Source organism: Jaculus jaculus, chromosome 5 (genome assembly GCF_020740685.1).
Source record: "Jaculus jaculus isolate mJacJac1 chromosome 5, mJacJac1.mat.Y.cur, whole genome shotgun sequence".
In the NCBI taxonomy this organism is placed as follows: domain Eukaryota; kingdom Metazoa; phylum Chordata; class Mammalia; order Rodentia; family Dipodidae; genus Jaculus; species Jaculus jaculus.
Window position 1 is genome coordinate 66,498,623 of NC_059106.1, and position 24,592 is coordinate 66,523,214.

Sequence of the window (24,592 nt, forward strand, 5' to 3'; positions counted from 1 at the left end):
CTTGGATTCTAGATTGATTTCATTTTGCCATTAATTCAAGGTTTGACCTTTTTAAAAATTTTTGTTTATTTGAGAGAAAGAGGCAGACAGAGGGAGAGAGAGAAAATGGGCACACCAGGGCGTCCAGCCGCTGCAAATGAACTCCAGACATAGGTGCCACCTTGTGCATCTGGCTTATGTGGGTCCTGGGGAATTGAACCTGGGTCCTTTGGCATTATAGGCAAGTGCCTTAACTGCTCCAGCCTAGGTTTAACCTTTTTATATTCTGAGAGATTTTTTTTCTTCCGTACTTTTTTTGTTTTTTAAAGCTGAAACTCCAGGTGGCTGCCAACACTGTCTTTGAAGGCTTCACAGAGGGTGAGCTCACATTCCAGCCTACCTACAAGTACGATACAGGCTCCGATGACTGGGATACCAGGTAGGTCAGAGGTCACTTCATAGTGTTGAAGATATACAAACCCTGGGACTCTGGGACGCCCTTGTCCTCTTTGTGGAACTAGAGAACTCCAGTTTCCTGTGACTCTGTGTTTTCTACTCTGGTCAGTTATTTCCCTCAATATTTGCTCTCTAAGCAGCCTGCCTCTGACATTAAAAAAAAAAAAAGTTAGGGCTGGAGAGATGGCTTAGTGGTTAAGGATCCATGTTCAACTCTCCAGATCCCATGTAAGCAAGATGCAGAGGTGAGGCAAGTGCAAGGTCGCACATACTCACTAGATGGCGCAAGCGCCTGGAGTTTGATTCCATTGGCAGAGGCCCTGGTGTTCTAGCTCTGTCTCTCTCTCTCTTGCTTGCTGTCTCAAATAAATAAATAAATAAATAAGGCTGGAGAGATGGCTTAGTGGTTAAGGCATTTGCCTGTAAAGCCAAAGGATCCCGGTTTGATTCTCCAGGGCCCACGTAAGGCAGATGCACAAGGGACATGTACATCTGGAGTTCATTTGCAGTGGCTGGAGACCCTGGTATACCCATATTCTCTCTCTCTCAAATACATAAATAAAATATATTTTAAAATAAATGAGTAAATAAATAAATTATTGGGCTGGAGAGATAGTTCTGTGGTTCAGGTGTTTGCTTGCAAAGCCTTACAGCTTGGGTTTGATTCCCCAATACTCATAAAGCAAGAGGCACAAAGTAGTGCATGTATCTGGAGTTCTTATGCAGTGGCAGGAGGTCCTGTTGTGCCCATACTTTCTCTCTCTTTCCTTGCAAATAAATAGTGTTTTATATAATATTTATTTGAGAGAGAGTGGGCAGGGGAGAATGGGTGTATGTCAGGCCTCTTGCCACTGTGTACTCCAAATGCATGTACCACTTAATGCATCTAGCTTTACAAAGGTACTGGGGAATCCAACCTGGCCTGTCTAGCTTTGCAATCAAGTGGCTTTAACCAACAAAGCAGCTCCACATCCCAACAGTTTATTTATTTATTTTTTAAAATTATTTTTAATTAATTAATTATTTATTTGAGAGCGACAGACACAGAGAGAAAGACAGATAGAGGGAGGAAGAGAGAATGGGCGCGCCAGGGCTTCCAGCCTCTGCAAATGAACTCCAGACGCGTGCGCCCCTTGTGCATCTGGCTAACGTGGGACCTGGGGAACCGAGCCTCGAACCAGGGTCCTTAGGCTTCACAGGCAAGCGCTTAACCGCTAAGCCATCTCTCCAGCCCCCAACAGTTTATTTTTATTTTATTGAGAGAGAGATAAAGGGAGGGAAGGAGAGAAAGAGGGGAGGGAGGGGGGAAGGAGGGAAGGAGAGAAGGAGGGAGGGAGAACTGGTGCACCAGGACTTTCAGCCACTGCAAACTCCACATGCATACACCACCTTGTGCATCTGGCTTATTTATGTGAGTCCTGGGGAATCTAGCCTGAGTCCTTTGGCTGCACAGGCAAGTGCCTTAACTACTAAGTCATCTCCAGCCTCCAACAATTTTTAAAAATTTTATTTATTTATTTGAGAGAAAGAGGCAGATATCGGGCTGGCGCGCCCATTCTCTCTCTCTCTCTCCCTCTGTCTTTCTCTCTGTTTCTGTCACTCTCAAATAAATAAATTAAAAAAAAATTAAAAAAAAAAAGAGGCAGATAGATAGATGGGGGAGGGGAGAGAGGGAGGAAGGGAGGGAGAGGATGGGTACACCAGGCCCACTAGTCACTATAGATGGACTCCTGTTGGTACTGGGGAATTGAACTTGGGTCCTTAGGTTTTTCAGGCAAGCACCTTAACTTCTGTGTCATCTCTCTACCCCCTTGTTGAGGCATGGTTTCATTCTAGCCCAGGCTGACCTTGAACTCACTCTGAAGCTCCAGGCTAGCCTCAGACTCAGAGTGATCCTTCTTCCTCAGCCTCCCAAATGCCGCCCAACTGGACCCCCATTATTTTCTCTCTGACTGCCTTAGGTCTTCTTTCATCATAGTGCTTCATGCTGACTTTTCAGCTTTGCTAGGGTAACGAGATAATTCCAATGAAGCTTTTATTTACTTGTTTATCATCGTGGGGTTTCACTGTAGTCCAGGCTGTCCTGGAACTCACTCTTTAGCCCCAGGCTCTCTTTGAACTCATGATGCTTCTATCTTAGCCTCCTGAGTGTGGAGATTAGAGGCATACACCACCATACATGGCCCTAATGGAGTCTCCCCCCAGCCCCCCCCCCCCAGGTAGGGTCTTACTCCAGCTCAGGCTGACCTGGAGTTCATTATGTAGTTTCAGGATGGCCTTAAACTCTTGGCGATCCTCTTACCTCTGCCTCTTGAGTGCTGGGATTAAAGGCATGTGCCACCATGCCTGGACTCCAATGAAGCTTTTAACTGGTTGTTACATACTTGTGAGGTATACACTATCCGTACATTTTATTTTATACCTCAGCATTCTGTTGAGGTAGGTATGATTTATTGTCCTCCTTTGATAAGATTAGAAATTGAGACATGGAAAAATTGCCTCTGAAGCGGCAGGATCTGAACCCAGGCAATAGAAATTCAGAGCCTGTTCCCTTAACCACCTCCTTTTAAGGACGATAGAGTGCTTATTCTTCTATTGCCTTTCACTCTGTCTTCATCTTCACAGGATAAAGGGCAGAGGATGGGTTTGAACTGTGGTATCTCTTGAAGCTTTCATACATGCCTTGGATGATACTCACAGGACAAATGTTCTTCCTCGGTGGGCCTAATCGCATCTGCTGTCCTAGATCTCTGAGCTGCATGGGCATGAAGGTTCTGCCTGCCCTGGTCCCTGCCAGAGCCATGGCACTCACTGAGCAGTGGGCCCTGTCTGTTGTATGAGCATCCGAGCATGGACTTTGCATTTCAGTGAGAAGTGTCGTGCTCCTGCCTGGTGTGACCGAGTCCTCTGGAAAGGAAAGAACATCACTCAGCTGAGTTACCAGAGCCACATGGTCCTGAAGACCAGCGACCACAAGCCTGTCAGCTCGGTGTTTGATATTGGGGTAGGTGGGCAGCTGGCACCTGCTGCAGTCACTTCATGGGAAATTGTTCTTCATACCAGGAGCACCTTCTGTCTTTCTGATCTCTTATCCTTTCATAGGATGAGGTTCCTTTGGAAATTTAAGTGTAACATTAATTAAGAATTAAGTGTGGTGGTGGGGGGGCTCCGGGGAGCTGGAGAGATGGCATAGTGTTTAAGACACTTGTCTGCGAAGCCTAAGAACACATGTTCAAATCTCTAGGTCCCACATAGCCAGATGCACAGATGCAAGCATGCAACGTCACACATGTGCACAAGGGGGTACATGCGTCTGGAGTTCATTCATAGCATCTGTAAGGCTCTGGTGTGCCCAGTCTCTCTTTCTCGCCCTCTCTCTAAAGAAAAATTAAAAAAAAAAAAAAAAGCTGGGAGTGGTCTCAGCACTGGGGAGGCAGAGGTAGCAGAATTGCTGTTAGGCCATTCTGGAACTGCAGGGAGAGTTCCACTTTAGCCTGGGCTGCAGTGACATCTGACTTCACAAACAAACAAGAACTGTTGGGGGCTGGAGAGATAGCTCAGCAGTTAAGGCACTTGCCTGTGAAGCCTAAGGACCCGGGTCTATTCCCAGTACTTACGTAAGGCCAGATACACAAGGTGGTACATGCATCTGGAGTACATTTGCAGTGGCTGGAGGCACTGATTTGTCCATTCTCTCTCTGTATCTGCCTCTCTCTCAAATAAATGAATAAATTAAAAAGAACTGTTTCACTGTATGTCAGTATATTTCCATATACATGAAAGTTCCTTTTGATTTTTGGAATTTATGCATTTATAGACCAGTGTGTCAGTATTCTGTACATAACATACAGAATATTTTTTTTCCTTTTTTAAGAGTTTATACACGTTCTTTTGAGAATATTCCCCTCCCCACCTGAAAATACTTTGGGAAATATTTTCATGACAGGACAGATGGACCTTCCCTCACTGTTATTTGTATATGGGAGTCATGCACATGCCACCACTATGTGCATGTGATGGCCAAAGGACAGCTTTGGCGTGTTGGTCCTTTCCTTCCACCTTATTTATTTGCTTATTTACTTACTTATGGAATTCACTATGTAGTCTCAGGGTGGCCTCAGACTCATGGCAACCCTTCTACCTCAGTATCCTGAGGGCCAGGATTGAAGGTGTTCCCCACCATGCCTGGCCTATTATTATTATTGTGTGTGTGTGTGTGGTTTATTTTTCAAGGTAGGAAATTCATTATGTAGTCTCAGGGTGGCAATCCTCCTATCACACCTGGCCTGGTTTTTTTTTTTTTTTTTTGCTTTTGTGAGACAGGGTCTCATTCTAATCCAGACTGACCTGAAGGCTGACTCTGTAATTCCAGGCTGGCCTCACAGCCATCCTCCTACCTCAGCTTCCTGAGTGCTGGGATTAAAGGTATTCACCATCACACCCCATTTATACACTTCTTAAAAAAATATTAATTTGTTCCAGGCATGGTGGCACATGCCTTTAATCCCAGCACTCAGGAGGCAGAGGTAGAAGGATCTCCATGAGTTTGAGGCCACCTTGAGACTACATAGTGAATTCCAGGTTAGCCTGGGCTAGAGTGAGACCTTACCTTGAAATACCGGCAAAGAAAATATATATGTATATATCTAAATTTATTTGCCTGTGTGTGTGTATGTATGTGTGTGTGTTGGCAGGCTTTATAAGCAAGTTCTTAAACCACTGAGCCCTCTCTCCAGCACCACCATTTACACTTCTTGCATAAATCATGTATTACCTTGTTTTTCCATACTCTTGCTAATAATGGATGTTTTCAATCTTTTTTTTTTTTTCTTTTTTCTTTCTTTCTTCTTTTTTTCTTTTTGTTCAGGGTAAGGTCTCACTGTATCCCAGGCGGGGAATTCACTATATAGTCTCAGGCTGGCCTTGAACTCACAGAGATCCTCCAGCTCTCCCTCTTAAGTGCTGGGATTAAAGGCGTGTGCCATCACTCCCTGCTGCACTCCAGTGTCTTCCTCCTGCTGCTCAGGAAGCAGATAACTTTATCATTGTTGGGGGACTCCTTCTAAGCCTATTGTTACTTGTGCTTTTTGTTAATTAGCCAAGTTCTTTGCTTTCACTTCTGGAATTGGTATCAACAGTTCTATTGCCCAGTGCCCCAGCACCTTCTCTACTGAGGCACAGGAAATGGGTAGAACCCTCTGCACTCATTCTCTGCTGTCTCCTTCCAGGTGAAGGTCATAAACCAAGAGCTCTACCGGAAGACTCTGGAGGAAGTTGTTCGCTCCCTGGACAAGATGGAAAATGCCAGCATTCCTTCTGTGACCCTCTCAAAACGAGAGGTAAGAAGGCATTTTAGGAATATAGGAATATAGCATGGGGCTGGTCAAATAGATTGTTCAGCACCTAAAGGTGCTTGCTTGCAAAGCCTGTGGCCCAGGTTCAATTCCTCCCCGGTACCCAGATAAAGCTAGATGTACAAAGTAGTGCATGGGTCTGGAGTTCATTTGCAGTGACAAGAGGCCCTGGTGCACCTATACTCTCTCTCTCTCTGCAAATAAATTTTTTAAAATAAGAGTATTATTGCTCACTTCAGCAGCACATATACTAAAACTGGAACGACGCAGGGAAGATTAGCATGGCCCCTGCACAAGCTGACCTAGGTTGACCTAGAATTCACTATGTAGTCCAGACTGGCCTTGAACTCCCAGCAACCCTTGTACCTTAGCTTCCCAAATGGTGGGATTAAAGGCATGTGCCACCATGCCAGGCCATATTTTTTAAAAAAGAGGGGGAGAAAAAAAGAATGTTAGCATGAAAATCATCTATTTCTAGAAAGTAAATTGCTCTTTTTTTTTTTTTCCCCCCTGAAGGTTTTTCAAGGTAGGGTCTCATTCTAGTTCAGGCTGACCTGGAATTCACTATGTAGTCTCAGAGTGGCCTCGAACTCACAGCAATCTTTCTTCCTCAGCCTCCCGAGTGCTGGGATTAAAAGCTTGTGCCACCACCCCTGGCAGGAAGGCACTTTTCATGCTGTGGGTGTCCAGCAACTTGGAAGGGTGATCATGTTGAGGGATGGAATTTGAGAATGGGATTTTGCAAGTCATTTTTGGGTGTAGACAATATAAACTTGGATTCCTTCAGAAAATTTTCATATAAAAAAATTAGCTTGGCTTCTGGGATTTTGGGTTTCACATATAGCTGATCTTTTACGGCATCTGCACCCTCACAACTAAATACCAAAGCAGAACCATGGCAAAGCAATGGCCCTTCATTTTCTTCCCGGGACAAGGGTTGCCCAGCTGGAATGGGGAGGCAGATGGTTGAGGAGAGGACACTGGTTGTTTTTTTGGTTTTTTTTTTTGTCTTCTTGGACACTGGTTTTAACCAGCCTCTTGCTTGTCCCCAGTTCTGTTTTAAGGATGTGAAGTACATGCAGCTGCAAGTAGAGTCTTTTACAATTCATAATGGACAGGTCGCCTGTCAGTTCGAGTTCATCAGCAAGCCTGACGAAGAGACTTACTGTAAGCAGTGGCTGAGTGCCAACCCCTGCCGAGGGTTTCTCCTGCCAAGTAAGACCGTCGTTCTAGACTCTGCCTTCTAATCTGGGGAATTGTCTACCTTGTCTTTGTTCATCTTCCTAAAATAAGCTTTCTGCTTGACTCTTTTGTTCTCTGCCTAAAACGTTTTTTCTTCTTCGAAGTCCTATAGCTGAACCATCCATAAATAGAATGTAAAATAGGAGGGGAATGTGTTCACTCCCCAGTGTTTTTACTTACTTGTATGCCCCATAAGGTCACAGAAAGAGAAGAAGTTAGATGATTGAGAAACAGGTGTTGCTGTCACAGGGTCCATTTTCACCCTCTGTCTCATTATAGTCAGCTCCCAGGTTTTCGCCCTTGTGGAGAAAGCTGGCCTTGGAATTTTTTTTTTTTTTTTTTTTTTTTCGAGGTAGGGTCTCATTCTAGCCCAGGCTGACCTGGAATTCACTATGGAGTCTCAGGGATGCCTCAAACTCACGGCAATCCTCCTACCTCTGCCTCCCGAGTACTGGGATTAAAGGTGTGAGCCACCACTCCCGGCTAGGCCCTGGAATGTTACTGTCCACATCTTTCTCCTGACTTCCCCCTGTGCTCTGAAGTGCCTGTGGCACAAGGGCACAAGGATGAAGGCTGTTTTGTGGGAAGTTCACATGCTAAGAAGTGCATTGTTTCCACTGGGTCAGGTTCAAGGTTTTTTATTTATTTATTTTTTTTTTGGGTGGGGGTTAAGGTAGAGTCCTGCTATAGCCCATGCTGACCTGGAACTCACTATGTAGTCTCAGGGTGGCCTCGAACTCACGGCGATCCTCCTACCTCTGCCTCCCCAGTGCTGGGATTAAAGGTGTGTGCCACCACGCCTGGCTTGTATTTGAGGCTGCATATCACTCTAGCCTAGGCTGACCTGGAACTCATATTATAGACCAGGCTGGCTTTGAACTCACAGTGATCCTTCTTCCTCAGCCTGCTGAGTGCTGGGATTAAAAATATGCGCCACTATACCCAGTTGGCTTGGGTATTTTTAGCTACGTATCCCAGGGCAGGTCCTTTGACTTAGGCTTTCTTTTTATTTTTATTTTTTAAAATTATTTATTTATTTATTTGAGAGCAACAGACACAGAAAGAAAGGCAGATAGAGGGAGAGAGAGAGAATGGGCGCGCCAGGGATTCCAGCCTCTGCAAACGAACTCCAGATGCGTGCGCCCCCTTGTGCATCTGGCTAACGTGGGACCTGGGGAACTGAGCCTCGAACCAGGGTCTGTAGGCTTCACAGGCAAGCGCTTAACCACTAAGCCATCTCTCTAGCCCGACTTAGGCCTTCTTATTGGATGGATTCTCCTAGCCTGAGCTATACTACTTACTACCTGAATTTGTTTTTGCATTTTTCTGTAGGCTTCACAGGCAAGCTCCTTAACCACTTAGCCATCTCTCCAGCCCTACATTTGGAAGTTCCCTCTCTCCCCTCCCCCCCCGAGGTAGAGTCTCATTGTAGTCTAGGCTGACCTGGAATTCACTATGTGGTCTCAGGGTGGCCTTGAACTCATGGCAGTCCTCCTATCTCTGCCTCCCAAGTGCTGGGATTAAAGGCATGTGCCACCATGCCCAGCAGGAAAGTTTTTATTTGCTGTCTCCATGGTCCTGGGTTGAATATAAACTGCTTGTTTCCTCACTGCTAAGCACATATATACTTGTGTCTGGAAGAGTGCATTGTAAGGAGTCCTGCCCTTCCTTTGGCTCTTAGATTCATTCTGCCACCTTTTCTGCAGTGAACCCTGAGCCTTGGGAGGCATGATAGTTATTTCAGTGCTGAGCACTCCTCTGTTACTTCTTCTCAGCACTGTGGTGCCTTCTGAGTCACCCCAGTAGTCACTGCCATCTGAAAAGAGAAGCTTCTCTAACCAAAAGTGAGAGTAGCATTAATATATGGGTATGAACATTAAGAGAAGTGCTTACTGGGCAGTTCGGTGAGCATAGTTATGCATTTAGCCAGTCACCAGGAAATGTTGCACTCCTAGGGTTCATGACTTCCCCCATCATAGGTTTTCAGTGTTAGGCATGTATTTGCTCCTATGGAGTGGGCCTCTAGTCCAATTAGAGAGCAGTTGGTTTCCCTCATAACAGACATGCCATTATTGTACCCATTGGCTCATTTGGCCTGACTGGCCAAACTTAAGGCTTGCAGTGTCCGCTGTTGTTGATCTCCACTGATGACTTCTCTCTCTCCCCCATGGAGCTGCATGTAGCATAGCTTTTTCTAGCTTTCTGTCAGCTGGTCTACATGGAGGAGGTCTTCAGCTCAGCTCCAGCAATATTTCTCAGTGACCTTGCAGCCCAAGTATGTGAAGTCTTCAGCAATAGAGTCTTACCATCTAATCCTGGCTTCCCACCTGTCTTCTATTCCTCTTTTGTCTGCTTCTCAGCCAATATTATTCTTGTTAGCTTTTTTTTTTTTTTTTTTCACGGTAGGGTCTCACTCTAGCCCAGTCTGGCCTAGAATTCACTGTGTAGGCTCAGCCAACATTATTGTTGTTTTCCTTAGATTCTGACACTGAGATTGAACTGGAGCTCTTTGTAAATAAAACTACAGCCACAAAGCTCAACTCTGGTGAAGACAAAATTGAGGACATTCTGGTCTTGCACTTGGACAGAGGAAAGGATTACTTTTTGTCTGTGTCTGGGAACTACCTGCCCAGTTGCTTCGGGTCTCCCATTCATACATTGTGCTTCATGAGGGAGCCGATCTTGGACCTTCCACTTGAAGCTGTTAGTGAGCTGGTAAGTAACATGATGCGAGGAAACCTCTAATACTGTGCAACAGCCCAGTGGTTTAAAGATCGTATTTCTGCCAGGCATGGTGGTGCACGCCTTTAATCCCAGCACTCAGGAGGCAGAGGTAGGAGGATCGCCGAGAGTTTGAGCCACCCTGAGACTACATAGTGAATTCCAGGTCAGCCTGGGCTAGAGTGAGACCCTACCTTGAAAAACAAAAAAAAAAAGATTGTATTTCTTTCCTTTTTTTTGGTCACACGTGTAGTGTGCATGCATGTGTTCGTATGTCTTTACCAGTATGCTTGAAGGCCAGAGGATGATGTGCGGTACCTTCTTTGATCGCTTTCCACTTTACTTACTGAGAGACTCTCTCACTTGAACCCAGAGCTCACCAATTTGGCTAGCCTAGTTAGCCAGTTTGCCTTGAGGATTTCCTGCTCTGCCTCCTGAGCACTGGGGTTGCAGGTGGGCCGCCACATCCACCTGGCATTTATGTGGGTTCTGGGGCTCTGGATTCTGGTACTCACTCATGCATGGTAAGTGTTTTATCCATTGAGGCACCTCACCAGCCCCAGTGTGATTTTCCTAAAACTGCTTTCGCTACCTAGCCTCTTAGAACTTGCTTAGCTTGTCAGTGCAATAAGCTATCCTCAAATTAAAATGACACTGAGGGGCTAGAGAGATGGCTTAGCGGTTGAGTGCTTGCCTGTGAAGCCTAAGGACCCTGGTTCGAGGCTCGGATCCCCAGGTCCCACGTTAGCCAGATGCACAAGGGGGCGCACGCGTCTGGAGTTCGTTTGCAGAGGCTGGAGGCCCTGGAGCGCCCATTCTCTCTCTCTCCCTCTGTCTGTCTTTCTCTCTGTGTCTGTCGCTCTCAAATAAATAAATAAAATTAAAAAAAAAATGACACTGAGCATTTCTCCTGACTGGTGGTCTCCCTGTTGGTCTTGTCTAAGATCACCTGTGCTGCTGTAACCACAGGGCAGCTGTGATGGCCAGAGAGTCCCAAGTGACCTCCCTTACACGTCTCAGTGTTGGCTGTTCTCTGGACCTTTCTCTGCATAAGAGCTCCCAGCTTTCAGGAGGTGAGCTCAGGCTTCTACAAGTAGGGGCAAGGTCATGAGGGCAGAAGCTAAGGCCTTCTGTGGCATTGGATACAAAATACACACTACCACACCTACCAAATTGTGTGGCTGAGCACAAGTTGTGCAGCCAGTCCCGGTTCCAGGGCTGGAGAAAGACTCTATCTCTTGCTGGGGAAAGTTGCCAAATATGGCCATTTTTTTCAGCCTTTCACACCCAGTTCATGTCTTAGCTTGTTCATACTACCATAACAGGATGCCGTAGACTTACAGACATAGGCTTACAAACAATAGAAATTTGTTTATTATAGTTTGTTTGTTTGTTCTTTTTGAGGGAGGGTTTTACTCTAGCTCAGGCTGACCTGGAATGCACTATGTAGTCTCAGGGTGGCCTTGAACTCATAGTGATCCTCCTACCTCTGTCTCCCAAGTGCTGGGATTAAAGGCGTGCGCCACCACGCCTGGCCCAGCGAACAGTTTTAAAAAATATTTATTAGCAAGGCATGGTGGCACATTCTTTTAATCCCAGCACTCAGGAGGCTGAGGTAGGGTTGCCTTGAGTTTGAGGCCACTCTGGGACTACATAGTGCATTCCAAGTCAGCCTGGGCTAGAGCAAGGCCCTACATCAAAGTCCCCCCACCACAAAAATTATTTATTAGAGAGAAAGAGAAAGTGAGTATGGATACAATAGGGCTTCTTACCACCACTAATGAACTCTAGATCCATGTACCACTTTGTGCAAATGGCTCTATTGCATAGGGGGGAATGGAACTCTAGGCCAGCATGCTTTGCAAGCAAGCATCTTTAACCACTGAGCAATCTCCCCGACCCTTTTCATAGTTTATTTTTAAAAATATTTTTATTTATTTTTTTTCTTTTTAAAAAAATATTTATTTGCAAGCAGAGAGAAGAGAGAATGGGCACAACAGAGCCTCTTGCCACTGCACACAAACTCCAGAGGCATGCCTGCAAAGCCAGAGAACCCAGGTTTGATTCCCCAGGACCCAAGTAAGCCAGAAGCACAAGGTGGCACATGCACTTGGAGTTTGTTTGCAGTAGCTGAAGGCCCTGGTGCACCCGTTTTCGCTCTCTCTCCCCCTCCCCAAAAAAGAAATATAAAGAATGGCTGGGTATAGTGGCACGTGCCTTTAATCCCAGCACTCAGGAGGATCACTGTGAGTTCAAGGTCACCCTGAGACTACATAGTGAATTTCAGGTCAGTCTGGACTAGAGCGAGACCCTACCTTGAAAAACCAAATAATGATGATGATAATAAAAAAATAAGTAAAGAATAGATTTGATTACATTAAAAAAAGGATACAATGTGAAAGAGCCAGTGGCAGACACAACATTTTCCTTTCCTCCACACATGTGTGCACAGGGTACACATCTCTGCACACACATATGCATACAACTGTACCCACACAAAAACACTATACCTAATGTACACACGAGTGCTAAAAAATGAAGATATCCAGAGGTCTAGAGAGATGGCTTAGTGGTTAAGGCACTTGCTTGCGAAGCCTAAGGACCCACGTTCAGCTCTTCATATCCCATGTAAGCCAGATGCATATAGGTGAGGCAAGAACAAGGTCACACATGCACATTAGGTGGCACAAGCATCTGGAGTTCAATTTCAGTGGCTGAGGTCCTGGTGCGCCAGTTCTTTCTCTTGCTGCCTCCCACTCCCCATAAAATAAAAATTAAAATTAAAATTAAAAAAAGATAGTGCACACGCCTTTAATCCCAGCACTTGGGAGGCAGAGGTAGGAGGATTGCCATGAGTTCAAGGCCACCCTGAGACTACATAGTGAATTCCAGGTCAGCCTGAACTAGAGTGAGACCCTACCTCAAAAAAAAAAAAGAAAGAAAGAAAGAAAGCTAGGCATGGTGGCATATGCCTTTAATCCCAGCATGTGGTTGGCAGAGATATGGGACTGCCCTTAGTTCCTTAGAGATCAGCCTGGGACTACTAAATGAGTGACTTCTAGGTCAGCCTGGGCTAGAGTGAGACCCTATCTCAAACAAACAAACAAATAAAAATGCCCTGTCAAAGAGGGTGATTCGCTGGGTGTGGTGGCACATGCCTTTAATCCCAGCACTCAGGAGGCAGAGGTAGGAGGATCGCCGTGAGTTCGAGGCCACCCTGAGACTCCTTAGTGAATTCCAGGTCAGCCTGGGCTAGAGTGAGACCCTACCTTGAAAAAAAAAAAAAAAAAAAGAGGGTGATTCATCACAGGTCACATGGTGAATTTATAGTTGATCTGGACCTTGCATTCAGAATTTTGGACCCCCAAATGTGTGGGCTTTCCGTACTAGACACAATTCTCTGGTCTAGCCGTGGAACAGTGGAGAAATGAGAAGATGGGGCATTTTTTTTAACCTCATCCAGTGCAACTGCTTGGCACGACTCTCTCTCCCCATCCTCAGAAACAACCTTTTGTTCATCTGTTGTACCACTGAATCTCATCTTTTTTTCTAATCTTTTCTCTAAATATTGTATTTATTTATCTGAGGGCAGGTGGATGAATGGGTGTGCTATGGTCTCCAGCTGCTGCAAACTCACTCTAGATGCATACACTACCTTGTGCATCTGGTTTATGTGGGTCCTGGCGACTCAAACCTGAATCCTTTGGCTTTGCAGGCAAGCACCTTAACCACTAAGCCATCTCTCCAGCCCTGAATCTCATCTTTATCTCTGAAGTGTTGGGGTAGTAGCTGCGAAATGCTTCCCTTCCCTGGGTTTGCTGTCCCCATATCATGCATTCTCCTGAAGCCACCTTCTCACGATCTTGTTTTTCAGACCTTGATGCCACTGCAGAATGAATATGATGTGAGCCATCTGGAAAGCCCCCAGGAAATCCCCAAAGAGCTTTGGATGATGGTTGACTATCTGTACCGGAATGCTATCCAGCAGGTAGGGTTAAAAGCAGTCTGGCCTGATTGAGGCCGCCTGCCTTTATGCATGGAAAGCTTTTGTCCTCAAGAACCTGGTTCTTTCCCCAGGCGGTGAGACTCTGAGACTTTGGTCTAACAAGCAGCACTTGATCTTGATTACCCCTGGGCAAGCAGCATTCCCAGCACTGAGTTTCCTTCCCAGGCGTCCTGAGAGCTGTCCCCAGCTTCTGGAATGGGAAGGGCTAGCTCATTGATAATCCCAACAGAGATAGAGGAACAGATGGAACTCCTAGGCCATGCATCTGAAGGCCTGATTTCTAGAATGATTTGGGGAAGCTTTAGGAGTCATTTTTTTTTTAAAATGATTTATTTGAGAGTGACAGAGAGAGAGAGAGAGAATGAGAATATATGGGTGCATTAGGACCTCCAGCCACTGCTAACTCTAGATGTATGTGCCAACGTGTGTATCTGGCTTATGTGGGTACTGGGGAATAGAGCCTCAAACTAGGATCCTTAGGCTTCACAGGCAAGCGCTTAACCCCTAAGCCATCTCTCAAGCCCCCAGTTTGACCCTTCTGTAGGTTTCATGGATATATACAAGTTCCAAGTATAATTCCACAAACATATGTTCTCTATCTTACTCTAAAAATTATTTTTAAAATTTCTTTATTTTGATTTCTTTCTTTGAGAGCGACAGAGAGAGAAAGAGGCAGAGAGAGAGGGGGGGGGTGGAGAGGGAGAGAATGGGCACGCCGGGGCTTCCAGCCCCTGCAAACGAACTCCAGATGTATGTGTCACATTGTTCATCTGGCTTATGTGGGTCCTGGAGAATCAAGCCTCGAACCGGAGTCCTTAGGCTTCACAGGCAAGCACTTAACCACTAAGCCATCTCTCCAGCCCCTAAAAATTACTTTTTTTAGTACTGGAAATCAAACATTGGGCCTCGGGCTGGAGGGATGGCTTAGCAGTTAAGGTGCTTGCCTGCAAAGCCAAAGGACCCAGGCTTGATTCCCCAGGACCCACGAGAGCCAGATGCACAAGGTGGCGCATGCATCTGGAGTTTGTTTGTAGGGGCTGGAGTCCCTGGTGCACGCACTCTTTCTCTCTCTCTCTCTGTCTGCCTCTTTCTTTCTCTCAAATAAAAATTTAAAAAAAAAAAAAAGCAGAAATTGGGCTTCATACCTTTCAGGCAAAGTGCTATTTGCTGAGCTAGTTTCCCAACCCAGCAGCATACATTCTTAGGATATTCTAAGGTTGTTCTTTTTTGTTTGCTTTTGAGGCAGGGACTCACTGTAGCTCAGATGGGCTTTGACCTCCCTAAGATCCTCCTATCTCTAGAAACACTGGGATTAGATTCAAAGTGAGAATCCCCAGTCCTGGCCTTGTGCTAGGTTTTTGTTTGTTTGTTTTTGAGGTAGGGTCTCACTCTAGCCCAGGCTAAACTTGGAACTCACTGTGTAGTCCCAGGCTGGCCTTGAACTCACAGCAGTCCTTCTATTTCTGCCTTCTAAGTGCTGAGGTTAAAGGCATGTGCCACCATGCCTGGCTTCTGTGGTTTTATAAGGGATGCCTAATGACCTATTGTGACACCTAGACTGGGAGGGCCTGCAGGACGAATTACTCACATCAGCTTAAATCACATTTTCCTCTAGGCTGATTCAGAGGTTTCACTACACTGCTGCTTTTTGGACCCAGGTGATATTGGTAGCTTAGAAACCACTGCCAATTTTCTGAGAAAATAATTGTTTTGTGACTTCTTCCCTCTTGCAGGAAGATCTGTTTCAGCAGCCAGGCCTGCGGTTGGAATTTGAGCATATCAGGAAATGTCTGGACACTGGAATGATTGATGAACTCTGTATCCTTCATAAATTTGAGTGTGTGCATGTGAGAATATGAGAGAAGTGAAAAAGAATATTTCAAAGCTCAGAATCTTGATCTTGTATTCCCAGCTTATACGATTTTCTTAAAATTTGCATAGAGAAGACTTTGCAACTTAAAGAAAAGTATTTTTATTTATTTTCAAGAGAGAGAGAGAAAGAGAGAGAGAGAGAGACAGAGACAGACCAAGAGAGCATGGGCACATGGTGGCTTTTTGCCATTGCAAGCGAACTCCAGACACAGGCACCATTTTGTGTATGTGACATTATGTAGGTACTAGGGAATTGAACGCAGGCTGGAAGGCCTTTGAAAGCAAGCGCCTTTAACTGCTGAGCCATCTCCACAGCCCAGACTTCACAACTTTAAACAATCAGTATAGCAAGTACCCAGGAGGGCTTGGCTCACCTGACAAACATTATGATGTCTTGGAGATATCAAGCTAGCATCTAGCTCTGAGAAGAGAGCTGGCTGTGGTGGCGCATGCCTTTAATCCCAGCACTTGGGAGACAGAAGTAGGATTGCTGTGAGTTCATGGCCAGCCTGGGACTACAGAGTGAGTTCCAGGTCAGCCTGGGCTAGAGTGGGACCCTGCCTCAAAAAAAAAAAAAAAAAAAGCCTGCCTGAGCAGACAGCACTTCTGTCCTGTGCTTGTCTTTGGACCTTCTGCTAACCACGGGCAGTAGCATCACCTGTTCCTTAATGGTGGTCCCAAAGCCGCCAGCAGCCATTCCGTTGCCGAAGCCCTGCTCCTTTTCCTGGAGAGTCTGCCAGAGCCTGTCATCTGTTACAATGCCTACCATAGGTGTTTGGAGTGCTCTGGCAATTACACAGCAAGCAAGCAGGTGAGGGGCAGCAATGAGCATGAGCATATACATGTGGCCAGTCCCAGGCACACGGGGCCTGCAGAACAAAGTAGGCACAGTCCCTGAAGTACAGAGGCTTAGAAAACTTAACACCATGTCTTTGCAAACCTGTTCTTCCTCTCTCGTCCCTTTTCTTTTAATAGCATCATCCTTAATTTCAGTGACTCAGTCTTGAAACCTGAGTCATTTCGGACTCCTCCCTCTCCCCACTTCCTACATGCCCAGTCCCATTGGTTGATCACTTGTTCTGTCTTCTCATTCTGCTTCCTTTGTTCAGTGTCTTGTCTTCAGGCTGTCCCTCTTCTTGTTTTTTTCTCACACTACAGAAGATCGTAGACCAAAAAGCTGTCATCATGGTGACAAAAACCAAACTTAGCTCTTCATTCACTGTTAATGATTTTATTTTCTTTCTTTAAACATTTTAAAAAAAAATTATTTATTTGAAAGAGAGAGAGGCAGAGAAAGAGAGAAAATGGGCACATCAGGGCCTCTAGCCACTGGAAATGAACTTCAGATACATGTACCACCTTGTGCATCTGGCTTATGTGGGTCCTAGGAAATCGAACCTGGGTCCTTTGGCTTTGCAGGCAAGTGCCTTAACTGCGAAGCCATCTCTCCAGCCCTTTTCTTTTTGCTCATTTTTCAAAATTTTTATTTTTAGTTATTTGAGAGCAATAGACAGACAAAGAGGTATTTAGAGAGAGAATGGATGCGCCAGGGCCTCCAGCCATTGCAAATGAACTCCAGATGCACGCGCCCCCTTGAGCATTTGGCTTACGTGGGTCCTGGGGAAATGACCCTCGAACAGAGGTCCTTAGGCTTCACAGGCAAGCACTTAACCACTGCCCATCTCTCTAGCCCTTTGCTGTGTTTTGACATTGGGTCTTTCTGTGTAGTTCAAGGTGGCCTCATACTCTGTGTAACCCTGGCTTCCCACAAACTTAAGATCCTTTTTCCTCAGCTTCTGATGCGGGGATTTTTTTTTCCTTTTCAAAATTTTTTTTTATTAACAACTTCCATGATTATAAACAATATCTCATGGTAATGCCCTCCTTCCCCCAACTTTCCACTTTGAAACTCCATTCTCCATTATATCCCCTCCCCCTCTCAATCAGTCTCTTTTTTATTTTTATGTCATGATCTTTTCCTCCTATTATGATGGTCTTGTATAGGTAATGTCAGGCACTGTGAGGTCATGGATATTCAGGTCATTTTGTGTCTGGGGGAGCATGTTGTAAGGAGTCCTACCCTTCCTTTGGCTCTTAAATTCTTTCTGCCACTAGACCCTAAGCCTTGGAAGGTGTGATAGAGATATTGCAGTGCTGAGTACTCCTGTCACTTCTTTCTAGCACCATAATGCCTTTTTTTTTTTAAAAGAATTTTTTTTAAAATTTATTTATTTATTTGAGAGCGACATACACAGAGAGAAAGACAGATAGAGGGAGAGAGAGAGAATGGGCGCGCCAGGGCTTCCAGCCTCTGCAAACGAACTCCAGACGCGTGCGCCTCCTTGTGCATCTGGCTAACGTGGGACCTGGGGAACTGAGCCTCGAACCGGGACCATTAGGCTTCACAGGCAAGCGCTTAACCGCTAAGCCATCTCTCCAGCCCCCATAATGCCTTTTGAGTGATCCCAATGTCACTGCCATCTGAAAAGAAGGTTCTCTACCAAAAGTGAGAGTAGCATTAATATAAGGGTATGAACATTAAGAGAAGTGCTTACTGGGTAGCTTGGTAAGCATAGTATATACATTTAGCCAGACAGCAGCAGATGTTACACTCCCTAGGGCTCATGACTACCCCTGTTTTAACTTTTCAGTATCAGGGATGTATTTCCTCCCATGGAGTGGGCCTCCAGTTCAGTTAGAGGGTACTATTGCACCCGTTGGCTCATTTGGCCTGGCTGGCCAGATATAAGGCTGCAGTTTCCACTGTTGAATATCTTCACTGGTGATTTCTCTCTCTCCCATTGAACTGCATGCAGAATGGCTTCTTCCAGCTTTCTGTCAGCTGGTCTACATGGAGGAGGTTATCAGCTCAGCTCCTGATACTGGGATTTTTATAGGCTCGAGCCACAGCATGTAGATTGATGATTTCTTTAAGCAATTCAAGACTTTATGTGATTTAGCCCAGTACTTCACTTCACTTATGTAACAAGCATTGGTAGAATAATCTAGAACAAGTCACAAAAATACACATTCCAGGGGATAAAGAGATGGCTTGTGGTTAAGGTGTTTGCCTGCAAAGCCAAAGGACCCAGGTTTGATTCCTCAAAACCCACCTTAGCCGGATGTACAAGGTGGCACATGCGTCTGGAGTTTGCAGTAGCTGGAGGCCCGGGCCCTTTCTCTTCCCCCACCTCTCTCTTCCCCATTCTGTCAAATAAATAAATAAATAATAATTTAAAAATATCCAGGTTGTAGAAGCCTTAGCTCAAACACACTGAACCAAAATGTTTTCTGGCTCTGGACAGATGGTTCAGCAGTTAAAGTCACTTTCTTGCAAAACCTGACAGCCTGTGTTTGATTCCCCAGTGCCCATGCTGGTTGCACAAAGTGGCGCATGTACCTGGAGTTCATTTACAGTGACAAGAGGCTCTAGCATGTGTTCTCTCTCCTTGCAAATAAATAAATAAATAAATAAATAAATAAATAAATAAATAAATATAAGAACAAAATGTATTCTGGAACCTACTTGGTGCCAGCGTTGTAACTGACTGTGATACACAGTTAGGCTGGCTGTTCATTAGATTCTAGTCTGAGTCACTCTTCTAGGCTTGGAGCCTATTAAAACAGTTATGTTCCTGCCAAAATGACTTCTTATAATGTATTTTGTCTGCTTATCTTACCATTTGCCTTCTCTTACCTTTCCTTGCTCCCAACACCCTAGTTTTTACTTCTACAAGTCTTAGTTTTTTTTTTCCAGATATTTAAAATATATTTTTATTTATTTATTTGTAAGGAAAGCGGGAGGTGAGGGAGGAGAACGAGAACGGGGCCTCCCGGCACTGCAAACAAACTCCAAATGCATGTGCCACCCCATGCATCTGACTTATGAGGGAGCTGGGGAATTGAACCCAGGCAGTTAGACTTTGCAAAACAGTACCTTAACTCTTGAACTCTCTCTCCAGCCCTACAAGTTTTAGTTTTATGTCTCTTCATTCTCCTGAGTTATTCTAGAACATGGAGTTAGAAGTCTGACCTCTACCTTCATTTAGTTTTTAACCTGTGCCTTCCCTTTTGTTCCATACTTAGAAGAAAGCAGTGAATGACTAAAGTTTCTGTATATAGTCTTCCAGTTGAGGATCAGATCCTGGTACGTAGAAGGTAACTTGTCAAGTAATTGGTCAAAAAGACAAATCTTGGGTTGGAGAGATAGCTTAATAGTTAAGGTGCTTGCTTGTGAAGCTTAAGGACCCAGGTTCGATTCTCCAGGTCCATGTAAGCCAGATGCACAAGGTGGTGCATGTGTCTGGAGTTCGTTTACAGTAGTTAGAGACTCTGGCATGCCTGTTCCTTCCTTCCCTTCCTCCCTCCCTCTTCTCTCTCTCTCTGTCTCTCTCTAATAAATAACTTAAAAAGACATATCATTTTTCCCTCTTTCAGGTCATTTCTACTCTTCCCGCATGCCACCAAAATGTCTTCAACTACTTGATGGCGTTTTTGCAAGAATTGCTAAAAAATTCAGCAAAGAATCATTTGGATGCAAATATTCTAGGTAAGTAGGCACATGTCTGGTGGAAAAGCATCTCTGCAGAGTAATTGCGAGAAGAAGGCTGAGGAGGGTCTCAAGTTAATTTTATTTCTGTTACAGCAGAAATAAAATGTCTGCCTTTCCCCCACAATCTACCCGTGCCTCAGAACTAAAAATTTCAAGTCTGAGTCATGATTTCTTATTTTGCTCATCTGTGTGTAATGTGGTATGTGTGGTGCATGTACATTTATGTGCCCATGTGATGCCCTATGTGCTTGCCTGTGGTGACTGGAGTAGAATATTTTGTGTCCTATTTCAGTGTTCTTCTGCTGTTGATGAGCAAGAGTCTCTAACTGATCCCAGAGCTTGTCACTGTTTTCCTTGAACTCAGGCAGTTCTAGGGTCTCCCACAGGCCTGGGGTTACAGGTGCATGTGGCCACCTTATGCCTGTACAGGAAGTACTTTTAACTGCTGTGCCATCTCTCTAGTCCGTGATTTTTGTTTGTTTTGAGTCAAGGTCTAGTGATGTAGCCTAGGCTGCATCAGATTACATAATCCACATTATTCTTGGACTCATGATTCTGCTGCCTTAGCCTCCTGAGTGTTAGGATTAGATTAATGGGGCCAATATGCCCCACTCTAAGGACAGTTCACACTCAAATATATTGTTTGGGACTGGAGTATGACTCAGTGGTAGAACATTTGCTTATTATGTGCAAGGCCCTGTTTAATCCCCAGTACTTCAAAACAACAACAAAAAATTGTGTTATTTTTTTTATTATTTAATTAATTTATTTTTTGGTTTTTTGAGGTAGTGTCTCACTCTGGTCCAGGCTGATCTGGAATTAACTATGTAGTCTCAGGATGGCCTTGAATTTATGGTGATGTTCCTACCTCTGCTGGGATTAAAGGAATGCACCTCAACGCCTGGCTATTTATTTTATTTATTATTCTGAGAGAAGTCCCCATTGTGTAGCCCAGGCTAGCCTGGAACTCAAAACTGCCGGGACCATGGGCATGTGCCAACAAACTCAGTTTAGGGTGCTCCGTCCTCCCTCATAATAAGTAGCAGCATGTCTTGCTGAACCATTTGTTTTGTGTTGGCTTTTCCTTGCACAGCTAGCATATTTGGCAGCTTGTTGCTTCGAAACCCAGCTCATCACCAGAAGCTTGAAATTGCAGAGAAGAAGAAGGCTCAAGAGTTTATTCACCAGTTCCTCTGCAACCCTCTCTGAGCCTCAGCATCTCCTCCTCTTTTACCCAAGGTAGCCTAAGCTGTTTCCACTCAAGAGACACCTTAGGATGATCCGAAACCATGCAGAAGCAAGAATGGCACCTGCCTGATTTTGAGTCTCAACCTGCCCCTTTCTGGTGCCATTGGTTAGCAAACCTACTGCTGAGTTGTGAAGACACTGGGGACAGCTATCATAATAAAACTGACACTTAATATTCAACTTTGGTTACTTAACATCAGAAGATCTCTATTAATTTTTACTTTGAGACTTTTAAAGCAACTGTACTTTTTCTCATTCAACCTGCCTGTAGGGCATAGTTAATGATTCTGTAGCCTCAGCTGAATCTCTCATGATTGTATGTGAACTAACTGAAGTCCTGGAGGGAAAATGAGTTGGACACAAGAATGCAGGTAGATGCTCCTGGATAAACAAGTCTTAGCCACTCCATTTGCTTCCATTGTCAAGTCGGAGGACATGTGCCCATATGCATAAAACACCTCTATTTAGATATGGCTCTGGAACTGAAGCTGGTCATTCACCGTGACTGGTAATGCAGTGACTTAAAGGTGAAGGCACTGAAGGAAAAGCTGGTTTTGGTGAAACAAGTGGAATTTTCCTGGCCAGCAAATCCACCAAACTGTATATGATGCATTCTCTCTCTTGTGTAATATGTATTTTAATGATAAATGTATTTTTAACAATGGTTGTATGTTTTCTTTTTCCTCTCTTAAAAGATGGCATCTCTTAAGCCGGTTGTGGTGGTCCACACCTTTAATCCCAGCAGTTGGTAGGCAGATCACTGGATTCGAGGCCAGCCTGGGACTAGAGTGAGCCCCTGCCTCAAAAAAAAAAAAAAAGAAGCTCTCTTAAGCTGTTAACAACTGGACTACTGTGGCATAAATATTGAGGCAACTGACCAGGGGGCAGTGAGACATATGCCTGGCAGTCTGCTGGTTAACAGTCACTTATGCAGCATTCTATAAGCAAGAGGTGGTACAGCCATCTTGAGCCTCCAGGAGGCCCTTATAGTCTCTTGCGAGTACTGCCCCATGCTGAACATGCTCCAGAATTAGCTCATGGACAAGATAAGCAGTAGATGCTGGAAGGATCTAATAGCTACATCTTACAGAATAGCACAACTTGGTAGTGGTTGGAAGGCCAGCAGCATGAGCGTTAACTGCTAACAAAAAGGAGTGGCCAGTAGGTGGCGTTGAGCCTCCCGAGTGCGACAGTCCTCCACAGGGGAGAAAAGTTGGGCCAACCAGCGTGGACTGGCATGTGTATTAGAAACTGGGCTGCTTGTGTGAGGAGGCGGCGCGGCGTCCTTCGTGCTTGGGCCTGGAATATGCCTCGCTGTCCTTTTTGGGACCCATTTTCTTTTCCTGGTCTCTATCGCCACGTTAACTTCGCTGGGTGACGAGGGGACGGTTGGGCTATGCAAGTCCCAGAGGGAAGTGCTGGGCAACCGAGGCTCTAGGCGTTGCAGCTGCCGCCGACTGAGCGTCTCGCGCTCGGGCCTGACGTTGCACAGCTTTCCCGGCGCTCCGGGGTGCCCGAGACGCTTCCCCGCGCCGCACTGGCGCTCCGCCCGGCGACGCCCGCGCCCCGCCCCTTCCGCTCGCCAATTGGTGGCGCGGACTCCGCCCCTAGGACGCCGGACCAATCAGAAGCGCCAGGAGGGGAGGGGCGCGGGGGCCTCCTCTTCCTCCGGAAAGCGGAAGCGGAAGTGACGCTAGGGAAAGGTGGGGGCAATCATGGTGCCGCTGGGGAGGGGAGAAGCTGCCGCCGCCGCCGCCGCCGCCGCCGTTGCCGGGAGCCGCGGAGGTAAAATGAGAAACTAGAGTCAGCTTGGGCTGGGACTTCCCGGGAGGCGCGGGACGTAGGCTCTCTCCTTGGGCAGTTCCCAGTAGAGACCTCATTCCGCTCACCATAGGGACCCCACCCCTTCTCCGTTTCCATGGGGATGGGTATCCAGCCCCCCTTCCCTGTTTCCATGGAGACCCGGACCCTGCCCCTCTTCGCTCAGCTCCGAGCCCCCAGTCTGTCTTTGCATTTTTATGTGTAGTCCTGGACCGGGGGCTTTCCCAGGCAGGTTTCTTTTCTCAGTCTCTCAGGGGTGCTCCTTTCGCACTGCTTGACCACACTCAAAACCTCCTGGTCCTGTTTGTTAGGAAAGTTGGTCTCCGCTTTACCGCCCCTGGTGCCCGGGCCGCCGGTGGAGGGCCCTCGGTCCTCCCAGCTCTCCTCTCGGATGCAGCGAAATGTGCATCTGTAGGGTTGCGTAAGCCCGAGCAAGGGGTCGGGCTGATACCTCCGGGATCAAGATCTCTTGACCTGTGTCTGGCAACGATCGCCTCACCATGTAAAGGCTCACTTCCCAACCCTGACCAAGAAGAGAGAGTAGAGCCAGGCTGAAAACTAAAAGTGATGTGCTGATTCTTTTGAAATTCTGTCTCTCTTTCTGCTTGCCAAACCTATATTTGTAAAACCTTCAGTGTTTGCAAATGAATTAAGAATTCTAGACCATGAAAGCTTTCCAGTTTGGTGATTTCAGTAGATCTTCTCAAGAGAATATGTCTTTCCAAGAGAGTTTATCTGTATGTCTTTCATTCGTTTTAGTTGACATTTCCTGAGCTCCTGTTGTCAGTGTCACTGTACTATGCTAGGGATCGTCCCTTAGGACAGAAGGTCCACTCTCTGTACAAGCACAGCTTCGGGTCCATATCATTGTTGTTTTATGATATAAATAATTAAGATGAGTTTCATTAGCTGTGCCTTATTAGGGATTAGTCTCTTCACCCAGAGGCTGAAACATGTGTTCTAGGAAGGAGGGAAGGAATTCACACTTCCTTTGTGAGGATCATGCTTTATAGGCATTCTCTCTTTTACTCATAACAACTGTGAAAGAGAACAGGAATTACTAGTCCCATCATGAACTGCCTCATGGCGTGGTTCTGGGGATATTTGAGGTGGAGTGCCTTCCTTAAGGTTTATAACAGCTCCACTTTGAAGCACTCACTACTGTTTGTTGCTTTGTTTTCAAGTATATTGACCCATTTTTAAGTTGACAGTAAGTCACATTTAGGTCTTTTTTTTTTGTTTGTTTTTGTTTTTGTTTTTTGAGGTAGGGTCTCACTCTGGTCCAGGCTGACCTGGAATATTCACTATGTAGTCTCAGGGTGGCCTTGAACTCACGGCGAT

The 24,592-nt window shown here is 45.6% G+C and overlaps 3 protein-coding genes and 1 non-coding gene across 5 annotated transcripts in view; 3 read left to right on the forward strand and 1 right to left on the reverse strand.

Annotated features, from left to right (window-relative positions):
* Inpp5b (inositol polyphosphate-5-phosphatase B) overlaps positions 1-22,094 on the forward strand; it is an 84,035-nt gene extending 61,941 nt beyond the window's left edge. Inside the window, 10 exon segments of the mRNA XM_045150230.1 lie at positions 309-418; positions 3,304-3,439; positions 5,664-5,774; positions 6,842-7,004; positions 9,511-9,746; positions 13,627-13,740; positions 15,492-15,576; positions 16,314-16,441; positions 20,068-20,179; positions 21,276-22,094. Coding sequence (XP_045006165.1) covers positions 309-418; positions 3,304-3,439; positions 5,664-5,774; positions 6,842-7,004; positions 9,511-9,746; positions 13,627-13,740; positions 15,492-15,576; positions 16,314-16,441; positions 20,068-20,179; positions 21,276-21,391 — 1,311 coding nt within the window. The 3' untranslated portion in view covers positions 21,392-22,094.
* On the forward strand, positions 6,016-6,121 carry LOC123461230. Its single transcript, XR_006637524.1, has one exon. It is a non-coding gene; the product is annotated as a U6 spliceosomal RNA (small nuclear RNA).
* A 770-nt stretch (positions 22,095-22,864) lies between the features above and the next one.
* On the reverse strand, positions 22,865-23,310 carry LOC123460665 (CD99 antigen-like). Its single transcript, XM_045149131.1, has 2 exons — positions 23,153-23,310; positions 22,865-23,096 (listed from the first exon to the last, which is right to left on the reverse strand). Exons 1-2 carry the CDS (start codon positions 23,308-23,310, stop codon positions 22,865-22,867), a joined length of 390 nt encoding a protein of 129 aa, XP_045005066.1.
* Positions 23,311-23,671: 361 nt separating this feature from the next.
* The window catches only part of Mtf1 (metal regulatory transcription factor 1), a 61,747-nt gene continuing 60,826 nt past the window's right edge, over positions 23,672-24,592 (forward strand). Inside the window, exon 1 of one of the 2 annotated variants that reach the window (XM_045150515.1) lies at positions 23,672-23,815. The gene's annotated coding sequence lies outside the window, so the exon portion shown is untranslated. The remainder of the gene's footprint in view (positions 23,816-24,592) is intronic. The other variant, XM_045150514.1, reaches the window with a different exon arrangement.

Bases quoted from the DNA above. Each gene is read 5' to 3' on its own strand.
- LOC123460665 (XM_045149131.1), bottom strand. From the start codon at position 23,310: ATGAGGTCTCTACTGGGAACTGCCCAAGGAGAGAGCCTACGTCCCGCG. The intron at 23,097-23,152 runs GCACCATGATTG...CGCTTTCCGGAG, and splicing joins AGCTTCTCCCCTCCCCAGCG to GAAGAGGAGGCCCCCGCGCC.